General features: G+C 35.1%; 1 protein-coding gene across 1 annotated transcript in view; it reads left to right on the forward strand.

Moving 5' to 3' along the window:
- The window catches only part of LOC127803326 (alpha-mannosidase At3g26720-like), a 42,041-nt gene that overhangs the window by 3,247 nt on the left and 16,931 nt on the right, over positions 1-21,863 (forward strand). The window contains exons 11-17 of the mRNA XM_052339456.1: positions 88-255; positions 380-469; positions 1,331-1,396; positions 1,532-1,588; positions 20,650-20,869; positions 20,975-21,111; positions 21,669-21,737. Of these exons, the coding sequence (XP_052195416.1) occupies positions 88-255; positions 380-469; positions 1,331-1,396; positions 1,532-1,588; positions 20,650-20,869; positions 20,975-21,111; positions 21,669-21,737 (807 nt within the window). The remainder of the gene's footprint in view (positions 1-87; positions 256-379; positions 470-1,330; positions 1,397-1,531; positions 1,589-20,649; positions 20,870-20,974; positions 21,112-21,668; positions 21,738-21,863) is intronic.

A 21,863-nucleotide genomic window follows, 5' to 3' on the forward strand; every position in this document is an offset into this window, starting at 1 on the left:
TGAAGTGTGGGTGTAGTAGTTGACTACCACAGTTACATAACTACCTTGGGTTTGTTTTTTATGTTTTAATTTCTTTTCACTCAATAGGCAGCAAGACAACTGGAGTTTTTTAAAGGTAGGAGCAGGTCAGGGCCAAATACAGATGCATTGGCCGATGCTCTGGCAATTGCTCAGCATCATGATGCAGTTAGTGGGACAGAGAGACAGCATGTGGCTGCTGACTATGCAATGCGACTTTCAATAGGCTATGCAGAGGTGGGATCGATTTGACACTTGGAAGCATATGCTCTTAGATGCCTTTAGGATCTCTAATTTTTATTCCATCACATATAAAAAATTGTAGTAGATGAAGTGCTAATAGTACTATAACATTATTCAGGCTGAGAAGGTGGTTGCATCATCACTTGCTATATTGGCAGAGTCAAGATCAAGTACTGGACATGAAGACTCAGTTCTCAAGTTTCAGCAGGCAATATACATTTACAAACCTGTGCAATATATTCACTGCTGCTAGGGTTCTTAGTAGCCTATGTTTTCATTCTGTCCCAATAATAAACAAATTACATTCATGTGCATACAACTGCATTCTGCAACACATTTTCCCCAAAAAGGGCCTTGTGCAAACATTTTTCCCCCAAAAAAGGCATCCTCAATGCATGAGGCTCCCCTTTTTGTTAGGGTTGGAGGAGGGTCGTTTTGTACGCAACCTCACCCTTGCTTAGTAGAGGTGTTGTTTCCACAACTTGAACCCATATCATGGCGGAACAACCTTACCATTGCTATCAAGCTAATCCTCATTTTCCCCCCAAAAAGACAGCTGTAAAAGTTGATTTCCTCACTTTTTTGATAACTAAAATGAGCAAATCATCTTTCTTGTATTAATAACTAATAATCTAAACTACTAAGTCTCAGTTAGTGCAGAATTATAATAATCTAAAACTACTACACATAATATTCTTTCACCTTGTACACTGGCAGGTTACTTTTTACCCTCTGATAAATTTTGTTGTATGTGCTAGTTGTGATTTTTGACCACCGAGCAAAATTTAGAGTCTTGCAAGATGAATACTGTGTAATCACTATGTTCTCCTTTTCATGTCTTATTCTTCATTAATAACCACAGTTGAGTACACTAGGAGGAAAACTGCATATAACTTTTTCTGGAAGAGTATTTGAGAGAATTTTGAGATAAGAAGAAAAATGAAATTTTTTTCCCTTCCTTATCATATTGGTATATGTCCTACCTCATATAGAAGTCAACAACTCTATATTTTATCTTCTTTTTTATTTAAATACTGCACGCTAATTTGTTGATTTTCCTTCTTGTTAGTGTCCCCTCCTTAATGTAAGTTATTGTCCTCCAACAGAAGCTGCTCTTCCTGATGGGAAAAGCTTGGTGAGGATGATAATTGAACTTTATTTTTATATTGTTTCTGTGTTTCTTCATTTATTATAGTTTGATTGTGGTGAAGATTAGAGAGAGCTGACATATTAGTGCCAAAGTATCATTTTTTTCCCTCATGTTCTGTAGGTGGTAGTTGTCTACAATCCATTAGGATGGAAGAGGGAGGAAGCAATTCGGATTCCTGTGAGTACTCCAATTTTGTCTACTACACTTGCATTTTCCCCCCCACCCTATGATGCTAGAAAAGCCCATGATGTCAAGAGCAGGATATAGATATGAGATGCAGATCCAATATATTTGAGTATGTTGACTTAGAAATTGGAGAGAGAGAGAGGAAAAAAAAAAAAGAAAAGCATGGCAACAAGTAATTATGTCTTTTATATATATATATATATAAATTTTTCATTTTTTTCTGTTACCAATAAGTTCATATTTTATTATCTTGTGAAAGTTTTATAAAACAATTATTAAGACCAGTTTTGTTATATGGCACAAAACTTAGGCCATAAGGCACCATGTGCCATAATGGAGATGAGGATGCTAAGTTGGATGTGTGGCCATACGAAAAATAAATTAAATAAAAATGAGGTTATTTGTAATAAGGTTAGAATGGTTCCTAACGAAAATAAGATATGTGAGACACGATTAAGATTTTTGGTCATTTGAGAAAAAAAAAAAGGCTAATAAAGATTCCTCTGAGGAGAGTGGATGGAATAGAATAAGTATTTATTGAAATGGATAAAGGAAGACCAAGAAAATCTTGGTGGAAACACTTAGATATGATATTAGTTAGTTTTACGAAAGATAAAGCCATAGGTAGAAATGACTAGAGGCCCATATAGTGGGAATCAAGGTTTGGTATGTTATTATTGTTGTTTTTTAATATTATCTTGTGAAAGTATGTATTGTTGTTTTTACGGTAAATTACACACACCTTGAGGTTTAGCAAAATGGCATGGACATCCTAGACTTATCGAAAATTACAGAGACCTCTCTTGAGGTTTTTGATTGTGTATCACTTTCCCCCCCTGTCATGAGAAAACTTTTGTTAGATTTTCAAAAAATGCCCCCATGGGAAGGGGCTTTGCTGCATCCCCCATGGGGGTTCGTTGCAACCAGTAACACCCCCATCCAGGTTTGCCTGGCAGCACCAGCAGCTGGCTGGTGCCTGTGATTTTGTTACTTTCAACTATATTTCTATATATTAGTTTAGTTTGTGTGTGTGTGTGTGTATATACAAATCTTTGTATATGTGCATATATCTATATTTAGTTTATTTTTTTGTTCAGAAAATATTTATATATATTTAGTTTAAGTTTATATTTATATTTTTTAAAAATATGTATTTTAGTTCATTGTTATATACATTTAGTTTATATTGTCTAAAGTATATTTATATATATATTTATGTTATATTTAGTATATAAAGATATATTTATATATTTTTATTTTAAGTTTATATTCATATTTTAAAAAATAAAGTTGTGTTCTCTTTATTTTTTATTTGTAATTCATTTTCTATTTTTTGTTTTGATAATCTATTTTTAGAAAATTGAAAATGCATTTTTTTTGTCATTTTGAAAAACTATTTCTCAAAACAAAAAACTAGAAAACGCGTTCTCTTTAAAATTTTAAAAATATTTTTTTAATGACATTTTATTAAGTGAATTTAATTATCCAAAAAATTAAAATTATTTAATTTTGAATAAATAAATAAATTAACTAAAACAAATAACAAGTGTGATCATAATATTATTATAAATAGGAAGCATTAAAATAAAAATTAAAGATGTGAATTAATATTACATAATGTAATTATAAATGATAAGATTGCATCATTAGAAAACACATTTATTTTAGAATTTTGAGAAAAATTATTTTATAATATTTTATTTAATGAATTTAATTATTAAATGATGAAATTAACTCTTTTTAATAAAATTTTACTATTAAAATAAAATAATAAATTTAATTAATAAATTGCTGACATCTGAGTGATAATTTATATTAAATATTATTATATATAATATGTGTAATATACTTAATAATATATTATATGTTATTCAATATTTTTAATTATAATATAAATATACTATATTTTTTAAATGTTAAATAAATATATGTTGAATCTAGGATCGGATTCCTCACAATTAAAACACTCTCTCCCGCCCAAATGTTTACCCGATAGAACTAGAAACATAAAAGAAATGCAAACAGAACAAATAGAAACAATAACAGAAATAAGAGAGTCAAGAACTTATCCTGGTTCAGGCATGAAAATGCCTTACGTCCAGACTGTCGAAGCCTTCAGAAAATCCACTAGAAAAGAAGTTCAAGATTATAGCAATTCCCTCTCTCTCTTACACCTAACTATGAATCAATAGCCTCACCTCTAAAGAATACCAAGGACCGAGCCTTAGCTCTCTCTCTATTCTCTAGAATTTGCGTAAGACAGAAAATCGAATGAATGAATCGCTGAAAAACTCATACCTCCTTAGAACTTACCCGCCTCTATTTATAAGATATAGAGTCGGTTACAACTTAAGGACTGAAATGCAATAATAAGGGAATACAAGGCCTATCCGGAAATAACTTAAAAGTAGATATTTCCGTTATATTCTGAACACATAAAATATAAGAATACAATCATTCCCCAATTAAGAATCCTGCCCTTTACTGATATTAAACAGCTAGACTAATACAAATTCTAACAATTTCTCCACCAATTTGATTAGATTAGCTTTTATTCTTCAATCTTCCAGGTTCTGCAACAACTTTCTTTTCTTCCATCTTCAGGCTTCCTCCTAAGCTTAAGTGCTTAGACTTCTTCAAGCTACATTAAGTAGCGGCATGCAGTGCTTCATCTTGGCTGCTGGAACAGCCTTGGTGAACATGTTCGCTGCATTTTCCTCTCCTGCTACCTTTTCCAGCTTCAGCAGTTTCCTGTCAAGAATTTCCCTAATAAAATGCAATTGAACATCAATATGTTTTGTGCGTTCATGGTGTGCCTGGTTTTTAGCTAGGTGAATGGCGCTTTGGCTATCACATCTTAGGGTTGTATCTATTTCCTAGCAATTCTCCTAGAAGCCCTTTCAACCACATAGCCTCCTTTATTGCCTCTGCTAAGGCAATATATTATGCCTCAGTAGTGGATAAAGCTACAACATATTGTAGACCAGACTTTCAGCTCACTGTGGCATCCCAAACCTTGAAGACATAGCTTGTGGTTGACCTTCTCCTATCCTGATCCGCTGCATAATCTGCATCGGAGTATCCTAGGATCTTAGCTTCTAATTCTCTCCCTGCTCCACCATAAACTAAACCAGTACCTAATGATCCTCTTAGGTATTTAAACATCCACTTGACTGCACCCCAATGAGCCTTCCCTGGGTTTGCCATAAATCGGCTGACCACACTCATGGCATGGGCAAGATCTGGCCGAGTACAGACCATGTTGTCCATCAAGCTCCCTACTGCACTAGAGTATGGAACATCCCTTATTTCTGCCTTATCGTCCTTGTTTATAGGGGATTGACTTGCTGAAAGTTTAAAGTGCTGAGCAAACGGAGTGCTAACAGCCTTTGTTTCAGCCATGCCAAACCTTTGAATTAATTTTCTTAAGTAATTCTCTTGAGATAGGCCTAGGGTTCTTATCTTTCTATCCCTCTTAATTTCAATTCCCAATATCTTTCTTGCTTCTCCTAGATCTTTCATTTCAAATGCTGACTTTAATTCCAGTTTTAACTGCTGGATTTCTTCCCTTGATTGACTTGCAATCAACATATCATCAACATATAATAGAAGATACAAGAATATGATGTTTGATACTTCTTTAAAGTATACACAACAATCATATGAACTTCTTACAAACCCATGATCAATCATAAAAGTATCAAATCTGTTATACCATTGGCGTGGGGATTGTTTAAGCCCATATAGGGATTTCCTAAGAAGGCATACTTGCTCTATTTTTCCTTTAGATTTGAACCCCTTTGGCTGCTCCATGATAATCTTTTCATCTAATTCTCCATGTAAGAAAGCAGTAGTAACATCCATTTGTTCTAAGCACAAATCCATGTGAGCAGTCATGGCTAGAAGCATTCTTATTGAGGTGTGCCTTACAACAGGGGGAAAAACCTCATTATAATCAACTCCCTCAACCTGAGTAAATCCTCTTGCAACCAGCCTAGCTTTATTTCAAGGCTTAGAATCACTCCCAGCTCCTTCCTTTATTTTATAGAGCCATTTACAGCCCACTATTCTATGCTTCTTAGGTCTAACAACTAAGGTCCAGGTTTGATTTTTCCTTAGAGAGTTTATTTCTGATTCCATAGCCTCAATCCACTTACTTGAGTCTTTAGAGGCTATTGCTTCCTCATAAGATTGAGGTTCATCACCTACAACTTCGGATGCACTTGTAAGTGCATAGGAAACTAGGTCTGCAAATCCATCTCTCTTAGGAGGTTTTGATTGCCTTTTCTGCCTATCCCTAGCAACATTATACCTATGCTGGTTAGGCTCATCTTCTGCATCTGATCCCTCTTTTCTTTCTCCATGAGGGTCAAAGTCTTGGTCTACTATTTGTTCTTCTAGGTTTACTTGATGATCCAAGTCCTGGCTTTGCGAGCCAGATGTTTTTGCACTGGGAGAATCTTCCTGCCATCCTATTTCTACATTTTCTATTGTAGATGATGGCTTATTTCTACCAATATCATGCAGACCCTTAGCTACTGATTTCTCATCAAAGATGACATCCCTTGTAACTAAAATCCTTTGGTTTTCAGGTTCTAGATTCCATAGTTTGTACCCTTTTACCCCAGCTAGATATCCTATAAAAATGCATTTTTGCGCCCTAGGTTCCAACTTTCCTTGTTTTACATGGGCATATGCTATGCACCCAAATACCCTTAGGTGTTTTAGGCTAGGTTGGTGACCTGTCCATTTCTCATAAGGAATTTTAAATTCTATGGCAGCTGAAGGAGATCTATTTAGCACATAGGCTGCAGTATTCACTGCTTCTCCCCAAAATGCCTTTGAGAGGTTTGCATGGAACAACATACACCTAATTCTCTCTAAGAGAGTCCTATTCATACTCTCGGCAAGACCATTTTATCTAGGGTTTCCTGGGATAGTCAATGCCTAACTATCCCACTTCCTTTACATAGATCTGTAAACTCCTTATTGCAGAATTCAAGGTCGTTGTCAGTCCTAATGGTCTTTATCTTCCTTCCCTTTTGATTTTCTATCATGGTTTTCCATGTTTTAAATGCCTCAAAAGTATGCTCTTTTGTTTTCAAAACATAGATCCATACCATTCTAGAGAAATCATCTATTATGGACAAAAAATACCTAGCTCCACCATAAGTAACAGTTTAGGCTAGCCCCCATAAGTTGCTATGGATGTAATCTAGAGGTCCCTTGGATTAGTGAATAGCAGTTTTATTGAATTTTACCTTAGTGGTCTTCCCATAGATACATGATTCACACTTATCTAAACCTGCCACTTGGTTTCCTTTTAAAATCCCTTGGTTTGCTAATTCTTTAAGACCAAGCTCACTAATGTGAGCCATCCTAAGGTGCCATAATCCCACTGCTACTTCCCCATCTAAAGCAGTAGCTTGCAGAATATAAATTCCATTCTGCTGGTTGGCCTTCATACATACTAGGGATCCGCTTGTGACCTTAAGAATTTCTCCCTCTCCCTTAAAACTATGGCCAATTTTAGTTAATGCTCCTAGAGAGATTAATTTCCTTTTTAACTCCGGGATGAACCTTACCCCTTGAAGGGTCTAGTAGGTATTGTCAGGCATTTTAAGCCTTACATCTCCTACTCCTACCTTACACTCATGATCATTTCCAAGAAGAACCTTGCCCCCATCAGCTTCTTGGTAACTAGCAAACCAGTGTTTATTGGGTGTCATGTGGAAGGAACAACTTAAATCCAAGATCCACATATCTTTTCCCGAGTTCTGAGATACAGCCAATGCATCAGAACTGTCGTACCCAAACTCACACACTGAAACTCCACCATCCGAGGCATTTTTATCCTTGAACTCTTTCTTCCTCTTTGGACAATCTCTCTTAAAATGCCCTTCTTCTTGACAGTGATAGCACTTAACCGGACCCCTCCCATTTCTTGACTTAGACCTAGATTTATTTTTGCCTTTTGAGTCTTTTTTTGTACCCCTAGATCTTGCAATCAGAACATCACCACTGGAGGATCTTTCTTCCTGGTTATACCTTAAGTCTTTTGAATTTAGGGCTCCTATAACATCTTCTAAAGACAACTTATCTCTACCATGTTGCAGGATGTCAACAAAATGCTCATATGACCGAGGCAAAGAATGTAATAAAACTAATGCCCTATCTTCATCATCATATTTTACATTGATGTTTTCTAGGTCTAGGCATAGTTTATTAAATTCGTCTATGTGGTCTTATAGCTTTTGTTTTTCTTTCATCTTAAATGTAAAGAATTTGGTCTTTAGATATAACTTGCTTGACAGGATTTTTGTTAAGTAAAGGTTGTCCAATCTCTTCCAGATTTCTAAGGTAGTAGTCATTTTAGACACTTCCCTTAATACCTTATCTCCTAAACTAAGGATTAGAGTATTAAAAGCCTTCTCTTCTATGTCTGTTATCTGTTCTGCCGAGAGGGTTTTAGCACTATCCCCTACCTTTTCTTTATCCCTTGGTTCCTCCCTTAGTGCCTCCTTTAAACCCAGATTTTCGAGGAGGGCTTGCATCTTGATTTTCCATAAAGAAAAATCGTTTGAGCCATTGAATTTTTCAATATCATATCTTGATGTGGAACCGGACATCGCCATTTCTTAAAGATTTCTAAGACTGATCTAAGGGTTCTTGGATGAATCCTGAAAGTAATTATGTGAAATCCTAGGCTCTGATACCAAATTATTGAATCTATGATCGGATTCCTCACAATTAAAACACTCTCTCACGCCCAAATGCTTACCCGATAGAACTAGAAACATAAAAGAAATGCAAACAGAACAAATAGAGAACAATAACAGAAATAAGAGAGTCAAGAACTTATCCTGGTTCAGGCATGAAAATGCCCTACATCCAGATTGCCGAAGCCTTTAGAAAATCCACTAGAAAAGAAGTTCAAGATTACAACAATTCCCTTTCTCGATTACACCTAGCTATGAATCAATAGCCTCACCTCTAAAGAATACCAAGAACGGAGCCTTAGCTCTCTCTCTATTCTCTAGAATTTGCGTAAGACAGAAAATCGAATGAATGAATCACTAAAAAACTCATACCTCCTAAGAACCTACCCGCCTCTATTTATAAGATATAGAGGTGGTTACAACTTAAAGACTGAAATGCAATAATAAGGGAACACAAGGCCTATCCGGAAATAACTTAAAAGTAGATATTTTCGTTATATTCTAAACACATAAAATATAAGAATACAATCATTCCCCAATTAAGAATCCTGCCCTTTACTGAAACTAAATAGCTAGACTAATTCAAATTCTAACAATATATAATTTTATTTTTAAAATTTAAGAATAAATTTTTTTTTCTTCCTTATTTTCTTTTTTTTCCCTTTTCTTTTTTAGAGGCAAAACATGAAAAATAGTTTGTGTTTTCTATGTTTTGGATTTAGAGATTGTTTTGGTTGAAAACAACCAAAACAACATTTTATTGTTTTGAGTTTGTTTTATAAAAAAATTTCTTGTTTTCGAAAATGCATTTTTTAAAATGACAAAGTAAACACATTTTCATTGTTTTAGAAAACTAGAAACTAAAAATGGCCTGAAAACAACAAAGAGAACGCAGTTTAAATATTTTAGTTTTAGTTTATAAATTTTATATTTCTGTTACCAATATGTTTAGATATTTATATATAAGTGTTGTGAGAATCTCACATTGCCTTAGCAAGGGAGACCTGGGTTATATATAAGGAGGAGGATCCCTCCACCTGTTAAGTTGGCTTTTCAGGTTGGAGTTCTATCTCTGATTTCTCACATGGTATTAGAGCCAACCCTTGGTTGGGGGACTACCCTCGGTCGTAGTCATGGACTAGTACCCTGCCCAATCACCTGGGCATGTATCAGTTACTGGAGAAGTTTCGGCGTGGGGGGGAGTGTGAGAATCCCACATCGCCTCAGCAAGGGAGACCTGGGCTATATATAAAGAGGAGGATCCCTCCACCTATTAAGCTGGCTTTTTAGGTTAGAGTTCTAGCTCTAACTTCTCACAAGCATATTAATATATGTTTTCAATTTAAGTTTCTATTTATATTTTAAACAATGTATATTTTATTATATGCATAGTAATATTTTCTGTAATTACATTATACTTTGGCAATTGAATGTGTAATTAAATATAGAGAGGAGCCCCCGGAAGAGAGGGGGGGGGGGGAAGATTTTAAAAATTAAGGGGGGCAAATGGTCAATTTATACAATTAACAAATGACATGGGAGGTCTTTGTCATTTCTGACAAGTTGAAGGTGTTCATTTTTTTTTCCTAACCTCAAGGGTGTCAAATGTAATTTAGCCTTGTTTTTATTATTTTGTGGAAGTATACATTGTTTTTACATTCTACATGTTGGAAAAAACCATGAACAGGTACGCTGTAGAAAGCTTTGTTCACTAACAATTAAACTTTTTAGGTCTTAGAATCTTAAAAACTAAAGGAAGAATGACTAATAGTTGTACATCCAAATTGATCATATTTTTTTTTTTGGTGTCTGAGGGTATGGGCAAGAATCCCTAAGTGTCTCAGTTCTTTTGCTTTGTTACACATAACATGGAGTGAGCAATGTTGTCAAAATCCCTACATGAACATAGCAGAAATGTTTATTTTTCTTAGCTCATGAATAATACATGATTGTCAAGTGAGTGCTAAATTGGCCTATGAGAGTTGGGATCGTTGAAAATGATAACACCTCACAGTTCTTGCTCTTTCCCTGTTTGATTAAAGCATAAGATGAATTTTAAAGAGGATTATTCATAATTGAATCTCAATAATGATAAGTTATTTGCAGTGTTAATCTCATTTTGCCCCCTTGAGATTTCATATTGGCATCTAGGGTCCAAGTGTCAGAAAATAGGTAAAGACCTCAAGGCATGACATGTTGGCAGGAAGTCTCGCTACTGGTAGTGCCATCTCAACTTTTCATCTGTTGACTAATATTGACTAGACAAATGACCTATTTTGCTCATCATTTGTAGAAATGATTTTTTTTTATTGACTTAGACAACATTTTAGCCTTGTCACCAACTCTTCTTATGTCATGGATGCAAACAATACTGATTCTTTTTCCTAATCATCACATCCACCACCTTTCTGGGGTACAGGGTGGTGGTGGTGTCAAAATTTCAATTTCAATATTATATTGTGCAATCCTGAGCCTCTAGTTCTGAACTAACTATTTTACTTGTGTTTGTGTGTAAAAATGTTTGAATCTCTGCAAATTTAACACTACGTTTGGGTGTTGATGTAGTAGCCCTAGTCCATTATTCACTGTACTTGGGCTGTATAGCATCACTAGGAGGATTATGCCTGAATGAAATCTGGTTGTGTCTGAGATCCATGTTAAAAGATTTAACTATTTTTATACTAGTTGTAAGCTATTTAATGCAAATTTGCTCCTTTGAGGCTTAGACTGACTATAAGAAACAGTAAAGCTTTCAACACTAGAAATGTTAAGAGAATTACTCAAACTATAAGCAAACTTAATCTTTTATCATTGAAGCCGTAACATAAAAAAGGACCAAAACTCTCAAGGAAAAAAAAACTTGTACATCATAACTTAAAATTGATTGGTATTAAATAATAAGAATGGGGAGAATTTTGAAAAAGTTCATACCTGTATTTTGAATATATATGAATAATAACCATCAATATTATGTCATTTATGGAAATGCCATTTATTTGATTATATTCTTATATTATTTCGAATAATTGATCCTGGATAATAGCAAAAGTAAGTAATATCATATTATGTAGTTCAAATTTCACTAGTAAAATTACATATTATATAATACATATGGTAGCTAGGATCCGTATAGCCAATCCCACTTAGTGGCGTTAAGGCGTAATGTTATTCTTGTCATCATTGTTTAACGTAGTGATAATTCGAAATGGTAAATTGAAATACACTTGTATTGGTACAATATACCAACCAAAAAATATAGTACTTTGTCTAAATAGGATTGATAGCTACACAAAATACCTAGCCAATCTCCATTTACTCAAACTTAGGATTTTTTTATTAAATGTATACAATGAGAAAAGCAAAATAGAATATTGAAATACGCTCGTATTGATACATATCGTATCAACAACAAAAAAAGTACTTGATATGGGATTGATGGCTACACAAAAAAACTTAGAAAATCTCAATTTACTCAGAATTTAGGATTTTTTTTTAATTAATTCTTATTTCGCATAATCTGAAAAATCCAAATCTCAAGGAAAACAGATATAGAAATATTAAATATTTTGGGTCTAGGTGCCAAAATGTGAATTTTGGGGGGTTTAGCTAAAAATTCTCTCTCATCATAAATGTGACATGATATTTACTTCATGCAAAATGTTAGTGTAGATGCCCTAGACCCAATCAGATTAGGCATGTTGTATACTGACAATTGCAATCATATTTATTATTAAATAAAGAGTTATTTAATCTTATAAGAAGTTGTTCTATTAGTTTCTTGTTATTATTGTAATGATTGGATGATACTAAATAGAAGTCCATATGATGTATACTGTGATTAATCTATAAAGATGTGAGATGATGTATCGCAGTTTGTAAATATCATTAAATGTCCCAAATGATAGCAATGCCAATAATAGACATTGACAATTGGAGTAAGACTTGTATGTGCTATGTTTTTGCTATCGGATAGCATTGGGGGTCTCACCCCCATAGGTATGGGGATACCTAGACAAATACATAGGTGACCAATGTTGGAGAACATGCCACTAGACATGACTCGCCATGAGAATCCATTTTGGTTATATGTTGATGGAATTCTAATACAAGATGGGTGTAACTAATCCTTGGACCTGAGGTTGTCACTGTCATCTCATAAGAAGACCGGTATATTTTGACATTGTTATGATGGGTCTAGACAAAAGTTGCACATGGGCAATCGTTGGGCATATCATGCGGCTTATAGAGATGGGTATATAACTAAGATGGGACTCATCTATCCCTTGATAGAGGATGATGTATCTAAGGCGCCTTTGGTGGATATTCATTTTAAATCCATGGCTATGGTGAAAGAGATTAATAAGGAGTTATTGATTCACTTTCTATTGAGTGAGGATATTTGGAGGACCGAAGAAAACTCATGTGATCATAATCAAGCAACACATTACCAAACTTGAGATCACAGAAGATACATTGATGAGACGATCGAATTACATGGTAATCATGCTCATGAAAGGTTGTTTACGGATTATGAATCCTTCTGAATAATTGGGTAGGCATGATGCTTTGCTAGAGGCTAATTTTGTCTTATGTGTTAGTACCAACACATTGCCAACATATTTGGAAGCCTAATGAGTCATATGTCAAAGGTACGGTCCCTGGCTTAAATCAGGAGAGCAGATGTATAGTTAAGTGGAACATTTTGGTAAGAAGTTGTGCTGTCGTAGGTTCTCATGGAAAAAGAACAAATAGACATAATGACGTCAATTTGATAAGGGGTCATCATAAAGAAAAGAGTTTTTTAAAATGGCAATTGATTAAATTAGGAAAGAGATTCTAATTTAATAATTTCCTATATTTGTTGGAGTGGCAAATAGAAAATAATATATATATATATTTAGGTCAAATATTAAATTAAATATTATATTTAGGCTAAATTGGATTTGGATCAAATTTTTTATTTAAACTTATTATAATTGAATTTGGACCATTTAATTAAGTTCCTAGTTGGACTAGGATAAAACCATTTAATTAATTACCAGTTGAACTAGTAAAGGGCAAGCCCATATCCATTAAGGTTTAGGAAACCTTAGGAGGCCTTGCTCCTCTATAAATACCCTTTTAGGGGTTGCCCAAAGAATCAAGGTTTGTGTGGTGGTGTTTCTCAAGAGTTGAAAAACAAAGGTTGCCATTCACTCTCTCCCGTTTTCTTTCTGCATCGATTTGAAACGAGGAGGTTCTTTCCTTCCATACACAAGCCACGAAAATGAGAGAGAGCTAGTAATCCTATTCCGCGTATCACGAGTTAGAGGCCAAACACTTGAACGACTCGGATCCACAAACGATTCAGAAATCTAAAGGTTAGATTTATTTTATTATGTATGTGAATATTTTGATTTCAACGTTAATCCAATCGTCGGGATCAGGGTAAAGTTCAAATTTTTGAATTACGCTACTTGTCCTATAGCAAACCTAATTTACTTTCACAAAATACCTATACTACCCTATATAGTAAAATGGCTGATGCATATCAATGAGAAATGCCTTATAGTTCTTTTTTGCTTGTGATGGACATTTTTAGTGTTTTGTTTCATGAAAAGGACCACCTTATATTTTTTTGGCTGTTATTCATACCAAGAGATTGTCTAGAGGTTATTGTTGGCTGATCAACTCTGATACCACTTATTATAGTTTTGGTTACCAAGCTAGTTTTGGGTTGTCGATTTAATTTAGTTTTGAACCAGTTTTGGTTTGATCCATTTATATTCGATTTTGTAAGGGCTCATTTTCGATCCAACTCAATGTCTTCAAATTTTCACTAGGTTCAGTGCCCTACCCCTATGTAGGGCATATTGGAGAAGGTGGAGATTTGGTTTATCTTCACCATGTTTAAGGAATTCAAGCAAAGGTGAAGAATTGTTGAGATTCCCACAAATTCAAATTTAGATGACCCAACCCAAAGCATGATTATGACAGGATTGTTTTATTCAATCCAAAACTCAGTGAGTTTAAAATTCTGACCTATCTTATTCTCTCTATAAATAGAGTCGCATATTTGATTATCCAATTGCAACAGGGCATTAATTGTTGGGGATGTGGAGCCTGATTTGATTTATGACACCTATGTGGAGCTGGTACAAGGTTCTGCTGCTGGGTCAGCGGGCGGCAGTCAAGGGGGTAGCACCCCTTGCAAGGGCTCAAGGGAAGAGCCCCTGAAACCTAAAAACAGAGAGCTTCTATGAAAAAAAGAAAAGGAACTGAAAGAAAACAGAAACTAGGATTTACTGAAGAATAATCCTTGATTGCTAAAAACAAAGATTCAGTTGAGTATTTATAGACTTGAATACTCAACTGTTTCTATTAGAAATAGAACTAACTTGTACAGCTGTACAAGAACAAGTGAACAAGTTCTAAGAAGTAAGAACAATTGGACAAATCCTAACGAACAAACTAACAAATTGAATTCAACTTAACAACAGTAACAGCTTAATAACAAACAAAACTACTTCTCTCTACAGTCCCCCTCAAATTAGACTCTGGAACGTTAGGAAAATCATCCTTAGTAGAAGAATCAGCTTGAATCATCCTTAATAGAAGTAGTCTGCTGTAGTTTATCTTGAACAGCACAATTAGGAGACAATGTTAGGTCAAGCCTATTACACAGAAAGAGAAATCTGTAGGCAAACCTTTGGTGAAAGTATCAGCTGTTTGATATTGTGTGGGAACATATCTGATCTCCACCTCACCATTTTCAACTTTCTCTCTAACAAAATGAATATCATGTTAGGATTAGGATCTCTTAGAAACTCAATCAATACTTCTAGTTTGTCAATTCTCTCAACACTCCTCACCCGAAATCAACCAACAATAGAAATTATAAACTGTAAATGAAAGAACAGAATTCAACAAAGAAATAATGAAAGATATACAACCAAACCACACAATAGGCACACAATTTTATCCTGGTTCAGATTGCAATAAGCAATCCTACATTCAGCCTTAAGAACCCTCCAAGAGCAACCTTCTTTGATTTTGAAAGAATGATCACAATACATCAGTTGCACCCCCCGATTACAAGCTTTCTCTCAAGATTACAAAAGCTATTCTAAATCACAACCTTTCCTCTCACAAAGCTTTCTCGAGAAACAACTGAATTATGCGCCTGTGTTGTCTAACCCTCCTTCCCTGTTTATAGAATATTAGGGTGACGATTCCTATGCTATTACAAGACTGGATATTACCGGTTTTACCCCTAACTTGACAGCTATTTACAAGTGAGTCCACCGCCTATCTCTACTCTCTAAACTGCATAATAACCTATAAAAAAACACTATTGTTGCTGCCTCAATACTCCAGATAAACTCTTAACATATCAATTGCAATATGTTTAGTGCGTGAGTGGCAAACAAGATTTTCAGCAATACTTTTAATTGTCATATTATCACACCAGATAGGAATTTTAGAAAGTGAATAGCCCAATTCAGCTTCCCCAACTGATCTTACAACCACTAACTGTTTCTTTGAACTCCAAATGAAGATATTATTACCAAAATAGACACACAACCCACTTTTGAATTTGTGTGTGACTTTACACCCAGCATGATCTGCTTTAGTATAAACTTCTATAGACAAATCAAAAGGAGGAGTGAATTAAAAACCTAACCCAATAACCCCTTTTAAGTATTTGGAAAACCTTTTGTGTGCTAGCCAATGCTGTTGTTTAGGAGAAGACAAAAATCGAGTGAGTTCATTCACCACAAAGGCAACATCAGGTTGGGTGTAAGTTAAATATTGTAGGGAGCCAATGATAATTCTATATAGAGAAGGATCAGAGGAGCTCCCAGATTAACTGGTGTAGAACATGGCTTACAATCTTGCATGCTAGCCTTTTTCAACAAATCAACAGCATATTTAGACTGAGTGAGATAGTGGCCTTTACTATCTCTGTAGGCTTCAAAACCCAAAAAATAATTCACAGAACCCAAAGTTTTGAGGGAAAAATGAGTGTCCAAATCATGAATAAAAGACCGAAGAGCCTTAGGATTTGAACTAGTGACATGAATATCATCAACATACACAAGAATGAATGGACATAGTGAACAAATTTCTTAATGAAAAGAGAAGCATCAGAAACTGCTCTTACAAAACCCCAACCTTGCAATCCTAAGCTTTGTGTATGAAGCACGAGGGGCTTGTTTAAGACCATATAGAGACTTCTTTAGTTGACAGACATAAGGAGACTTGGTTGGGACATGTATATAGTTTCAGTTAAATCTCTATTAAGAAAGGCATTGTTCACATCAATCTATTGAATATAACAGCCAAAGGTCACAACTAATGAAAGGAGAACACAGATAGTAGGTGCCTTATCCATTGGAATGAAAGTTTCAGCATAGTTATGCTAGGATTTTGATGAAAACCCTTAGCCACTAACCAAGCTTTGTACTTCAGAATTGATCCGTCTGGATTATACTTAACACAAAACACCCACTTGCAGACAACCAAATTCATATAAGGAGAAAAAGGAACAAGTTCCCAAGTATCATTATGTTGCAAGGCATTAAACTCTTCTTGCATAGCCTTAACCCACCTAGAATCCAAGAGAGCATCACTAACTGAGTTAGGTTCTATAGTACACACCAAAGCATGAGGTGAAGAGGTCAGAAGTTGCTTGGAGTTGGAGCAATGATCATAGCTGCTGAGACTGCTTTGGTTGTGACCTAGATAAAGTAGGTAACGATGAAGAGTTTTGGGACTGCACAGTAGGTATCTGAATTAAAGGAGCAGAAGATTGTACTATTCGAGGGTTAGAGGAAGAAAAGGAATGAAGAAAAGAACTAGGCAGACTACAAGAAGAAGAAACAGAATGTGAAGAAGGTGAAGATAGGGTAGGAAAAGGAAAATCTGGAGGATTAAACTGCACATGTCTAGAAACATAGACTTGACGAGTGGGATGTAAACATCTATACCCAGCATGTACATTACTATAACCAATGAAAACTCATTTGGTGGAATGAAAAGCAAACTTGTGCTTGTTGTAGGGTCAAATGTAAGGAGGAAAACAAGCACATCCAAAAGGTTGAAGGGATAGATAATTGGGTTGTTTATGATAACGAAGTTCAAAAGGAGAGGCAAATTTGAGAGGAAAAGCTGGTAAGAGGTTAATTGTATAAACAACTGTTTGAAAAGCCTCTATCCAAAATTTTAAAGTCATATGAGCATGAACTAACAGTGTAAGACCCATTTTAGCAATATGTCTAAGCTTCCTCTCAGCAACACCATTTTGTTGATGAGTATGAGAACAAGTCAAACGGGTTGAATGGCATGACACCTGGATATGGCAAGAAGACATGGAATTCCCCTTCATTATCAGATTGGAGAGCCTTTAGTTTAGAGTGATATTGTAATTCAGCAAATTTGTGAAAGGCAAAGAATGTAGGAAGAGCATCAGATTTTAGTTTCAATGGATATAGCCATGTATACCTGGTATAAGCATCTACAAAGATGATATATTACCTATAGCCTGCAGTAGATGCATTCGCAGCTGGACCCCAGAGATCTGAATAAACTAATTCTAAAGGTTTCTTAGATGTAATTTCACAATTAGAAAAAGGAAGCTGGTGTAGTTTGCCATGTTTACACAAATCACAAAAAGAAAGAGAAGAATTGGAACAACTAGGAACCTGAATCTTATTCAAGACCATTTGTAGTACAGAAAAAGAAGGATGCCCAATTTGGCATGCCACTGATCACACACAGTTTTATTTGGTATTGTGTTTTTATTCAAAACCATGGCATGACAAGACGGGAACTGTAAATTTGACACTGTAGATTTACAGTGTTCTGACAAATGAGACAAAGAAGTGGAAGCAAAACCAGCTGCTGAATGCAGGTGCAGGTGACAGTTGATAAAGACCATCTCCCTCGGAGTAGTACAATTACTATGTCCTTGTCCTTAACCAAACAAGAATCAAAATGAAGCTCAGCTATTACATTATTATCTCTAGTAAGCTGAGAAACACGTATAAGATTTTCATCATGTGAGGAACATGAAACACATTAGATAATAAACAATAGAAACAGGTTTGGTTTGAGTATAAAGTTGACCAAGGCCAACATTTGAAATGGATAATTTGTTACCATTGCCAACTGCAGCTTTGTCATGGCCTTGATAAGGAGGGTGAAGAGTAAGGTTATGAAGGTTGGAATTAATGTGATTTGTTGCTCCAGAGTCAACAAACCAAGACGGATCACTGCAAGTTGCTGAAGAAGAAAATTGCTTATCCAAAGAATTGTTGTACTGAAAACCTTGAATAGAACCAGTCTCACTTAGAAATACTACACTAGGATCACTAGGGGCTACAAGATAAGCTCTGGAATCAGACAGAGATCATCCACCCTGCCAGAATTTTGACTGGGAAGACGTTGGAAATTTGTGTCAAATCTATGATAACATTTGTCAGCAACATGACTTGGTTTTCCACATAATTGACAATATATCTTCCTAGAGTTAGATCTGCCTTGGCCTCTACTTCCTCTGTTAGAAAAACCACCTCTACTTTTTACAGGACCACTGCCATTTCTTAACCAGTGAGATGCAACATTTGCTGTCATTGGAGGTACACCTTCAAAATTTAAAACTGAAGAAAAAGGGGAATGTTTAACAGATAACCTCTGTTCATGCATTAACAGTAAGTATTGAACCTTCTCTAGGTTAATATCGTTCATTTGATAGGTAATTAAGCTGACAACAGATTCATAGTCACTATCCAATCCACTTAAAATCACTAATAAAGATCCTTGTCAATAATTGGCTCACCAATTGCGGCAAGAGCATATACTATCATTTTAATCTTCGTGACATAGTCATTCACAGATAGAGAATCCGTCTTGATAGATCTCAAATTGTTGTTCTAACTGGAACAATTTGGCAGCAGATTGCTGAGAATATAAATTCTCAAGAACATACCATACCTCTGCTGAGGATTCACAATAAAGCACCTAAGCTAGAACGTCTTTGTCTATTGCAGAGAACAGCTACCCTAGGAGTAACTGATCTGATTTGATCCAGGCTAGATATTCTTCATTTACTTTCTGTGTTCATTAGGATCATCAGAATCTGGATCTGGTAGATATTTGACTGGAGCTTTTTCTGATTTGTTGATGAAGGAAACCAAATCAAAAGCCCTTGCAAAACAGATAGTTATTACTCTCTATTTTGATAGAATTGTAATTGAATGCTCTCACAATAGAGGAGAAATCAGATTGCCAGGCAGAAGACAGAGAGCAGGATTGGTTTTGAGGAGGAGGACTGCATTGTTCTTGATTTCCAGCCATTGATGCAAGTTTCAGGCTCTGATACCATGAAGTGAGAGCTTCTATGAAGAAAAGAAAAGGAACTGAAAGAAACAGAAACTAGGATTTACTGAAGAATAATCCTTGATTGCTAAAAACAGAGAATCAGTTGAGTATTTATAGGCTTGAATACTCAACTGATTATGTTAGAAATACAACTAACTTGTACAGCTGTACAAGAACAAGGGGACAAATCCTAGCGAACAAACTAACAAACTGAATTCAACTATAACAACAGTAACAGCTTAATAACAAACAAAACTACTTCTCTTTACATCCTATTCGAATGAGTTCTAGTTGCCCTAGTTTTCGTCGATAAATATGTGGGCATAATTCTTGTAATTAAAAACCTTCTCAAATAGTGAAAAACACCTAGTGTGATTGTAGATGTAGGCATTCTTTGTCAAACCACATAAATTTTGTCTTGCGTGCGCATGTGATTTTGTTCTAGGTTTTTTTTATTGCTCGATTCATTCCCTAACATTAATTAGGGTGCAGTTTAAAGAGTGTTAAATCACATTAAACCTGTGTGTCTCCAAGTTTGATCTTGTGTGGGTGTTGCATAATTTATTTAAATGTCTGTTTTATTTCACATCAAGCAGTTTCAGATTGATATCTGACAAGTATATCAGAGCTAATTACATAACTTAATGATTTTGAAATTTTTTTAAATTCTCAGATAAAGTTTTAACAGCTGTCTAGCAATTCAAACAACCAATACTATATGGCTGGAATGTAGAATATCAAATGCCTTAGCTGTTTCTCTCCTTCATGTGCTGCTACTTCAAACACAAAGCAAATGGCACAAAAGCACAAGGAGATTTTTGTGCTTTTCTTTTGTCAAGGATAGGATTGTTGTACTCTGTTACAATCATTCAGAAGGTTGAATTTAACAGTGTTTCCTATTATAACTGTGGGACAAGCTTTCTTGAGTTATTGAGGTAATTATATGACATTTACAAGCTGAAGCTGCTACAGGTTTCCACTGGAGGGCTAATTGTTCTGGATTCTGCTGGAAGAGAAATTGAATCTCAAATTCTTCCTCTAACCAATTCCTCTTTAAGCATCAGATATGGCCATGTTAAAGCATATTTGGGAAGATCTCCTGCTGGAACAATTAAGTACTGGCTTGCGTTTTCTGTATCTGTACCACCACTTGGTTTTAGCACTTACTTTGTCTCTAGCGCAAAAAGGACAGGTTAACCATATTGCTTCAACATCTAGACCTTTGTTCTTGTGAACTGTAAACAGGAGACAATCTCTTATATTGGTAATGCTAAGAATTATACGATGGTTTCTTTAGGTAGTTCAACTATTTCGAAAGTATATACTTCAGAAGGAAGAATAGACTCTGTTGTTGAAGTTGGCCAAGGAAATCTGAAGTTAGTCTACAATGCAAACAATGGAAAGCTTACTCGTTACATTAACACCAGGAGTTTGGTATGTTATATCTTGGCCTTTGTTATGGTATCTATAATCTTTGATGGTTGCGTTCCATTTGTCTGGAGTTTTTGTTTTCATTCTACTAATCATGAGAACATGAGCCTACTGTTTTATTTATTACCTAAGGAATGCTATTATTTATCTTGTTATCTAAAAGGGATCACTTTCACCTAATACCTTATTTTCCAATGCTCTTCTTTCTTATTGTTTTGTAGTTATTGCTTTCTAAGTGATATATCACAGCCAGTGGCAGCAGGAGTGTAGGCATGAATAATTAATTTTTCATTTGGTAAATCAGCATGTAATAACATGCATTGGTATGTTGTGCTGGTTCTCTAAAAAGGATCACTTTCACCCAATACCTTATTTTCTTTTTCTCTTCTTTTTATTATTGTTTTGTAGCAATTGTTTTCTAAGTGATATATTGCAGCCAGTGGCATCAGGAGTATAGGCATGAATAATTAAATTTCTGTTTGATAAATCAACATGTTACAACACGCGTTAGTATGTTGCACAATTTAATATTTTCTGTTCTGTTCTGTTCATAACGGAAGGTTACAGCATCTGCCGAGCAATCTTATAGTTACTACTCTGGATATAATGGGACTGACAAAGATTCCCAGGTGACCTTTATTGACCACAGATATATTTTCATTGTCATGTGTGTGCACTGGTCTTTATGCACATGATTCACAGTGCTAACTTTGTCCAATCTAGAAGGAATTATGTTACAATCAAAAACCATTCTG

The sequence above is a fragment of the Diospyros lotus genome, chromosome 6 (assembly GCF_014633365.1).
Source record: "Diospyros lotus cultivar Yz01 chromosome 6, ASM1463336v1, whole genome shotgun sequence".
Taxonomy (NCBI): domain Eukaryota; kingdom Viridiplantae; phylum Streptophyta; class Magnoliopsida; order Ericales; family Ebenaceae; genus Diospyros; species Diospyros lotus.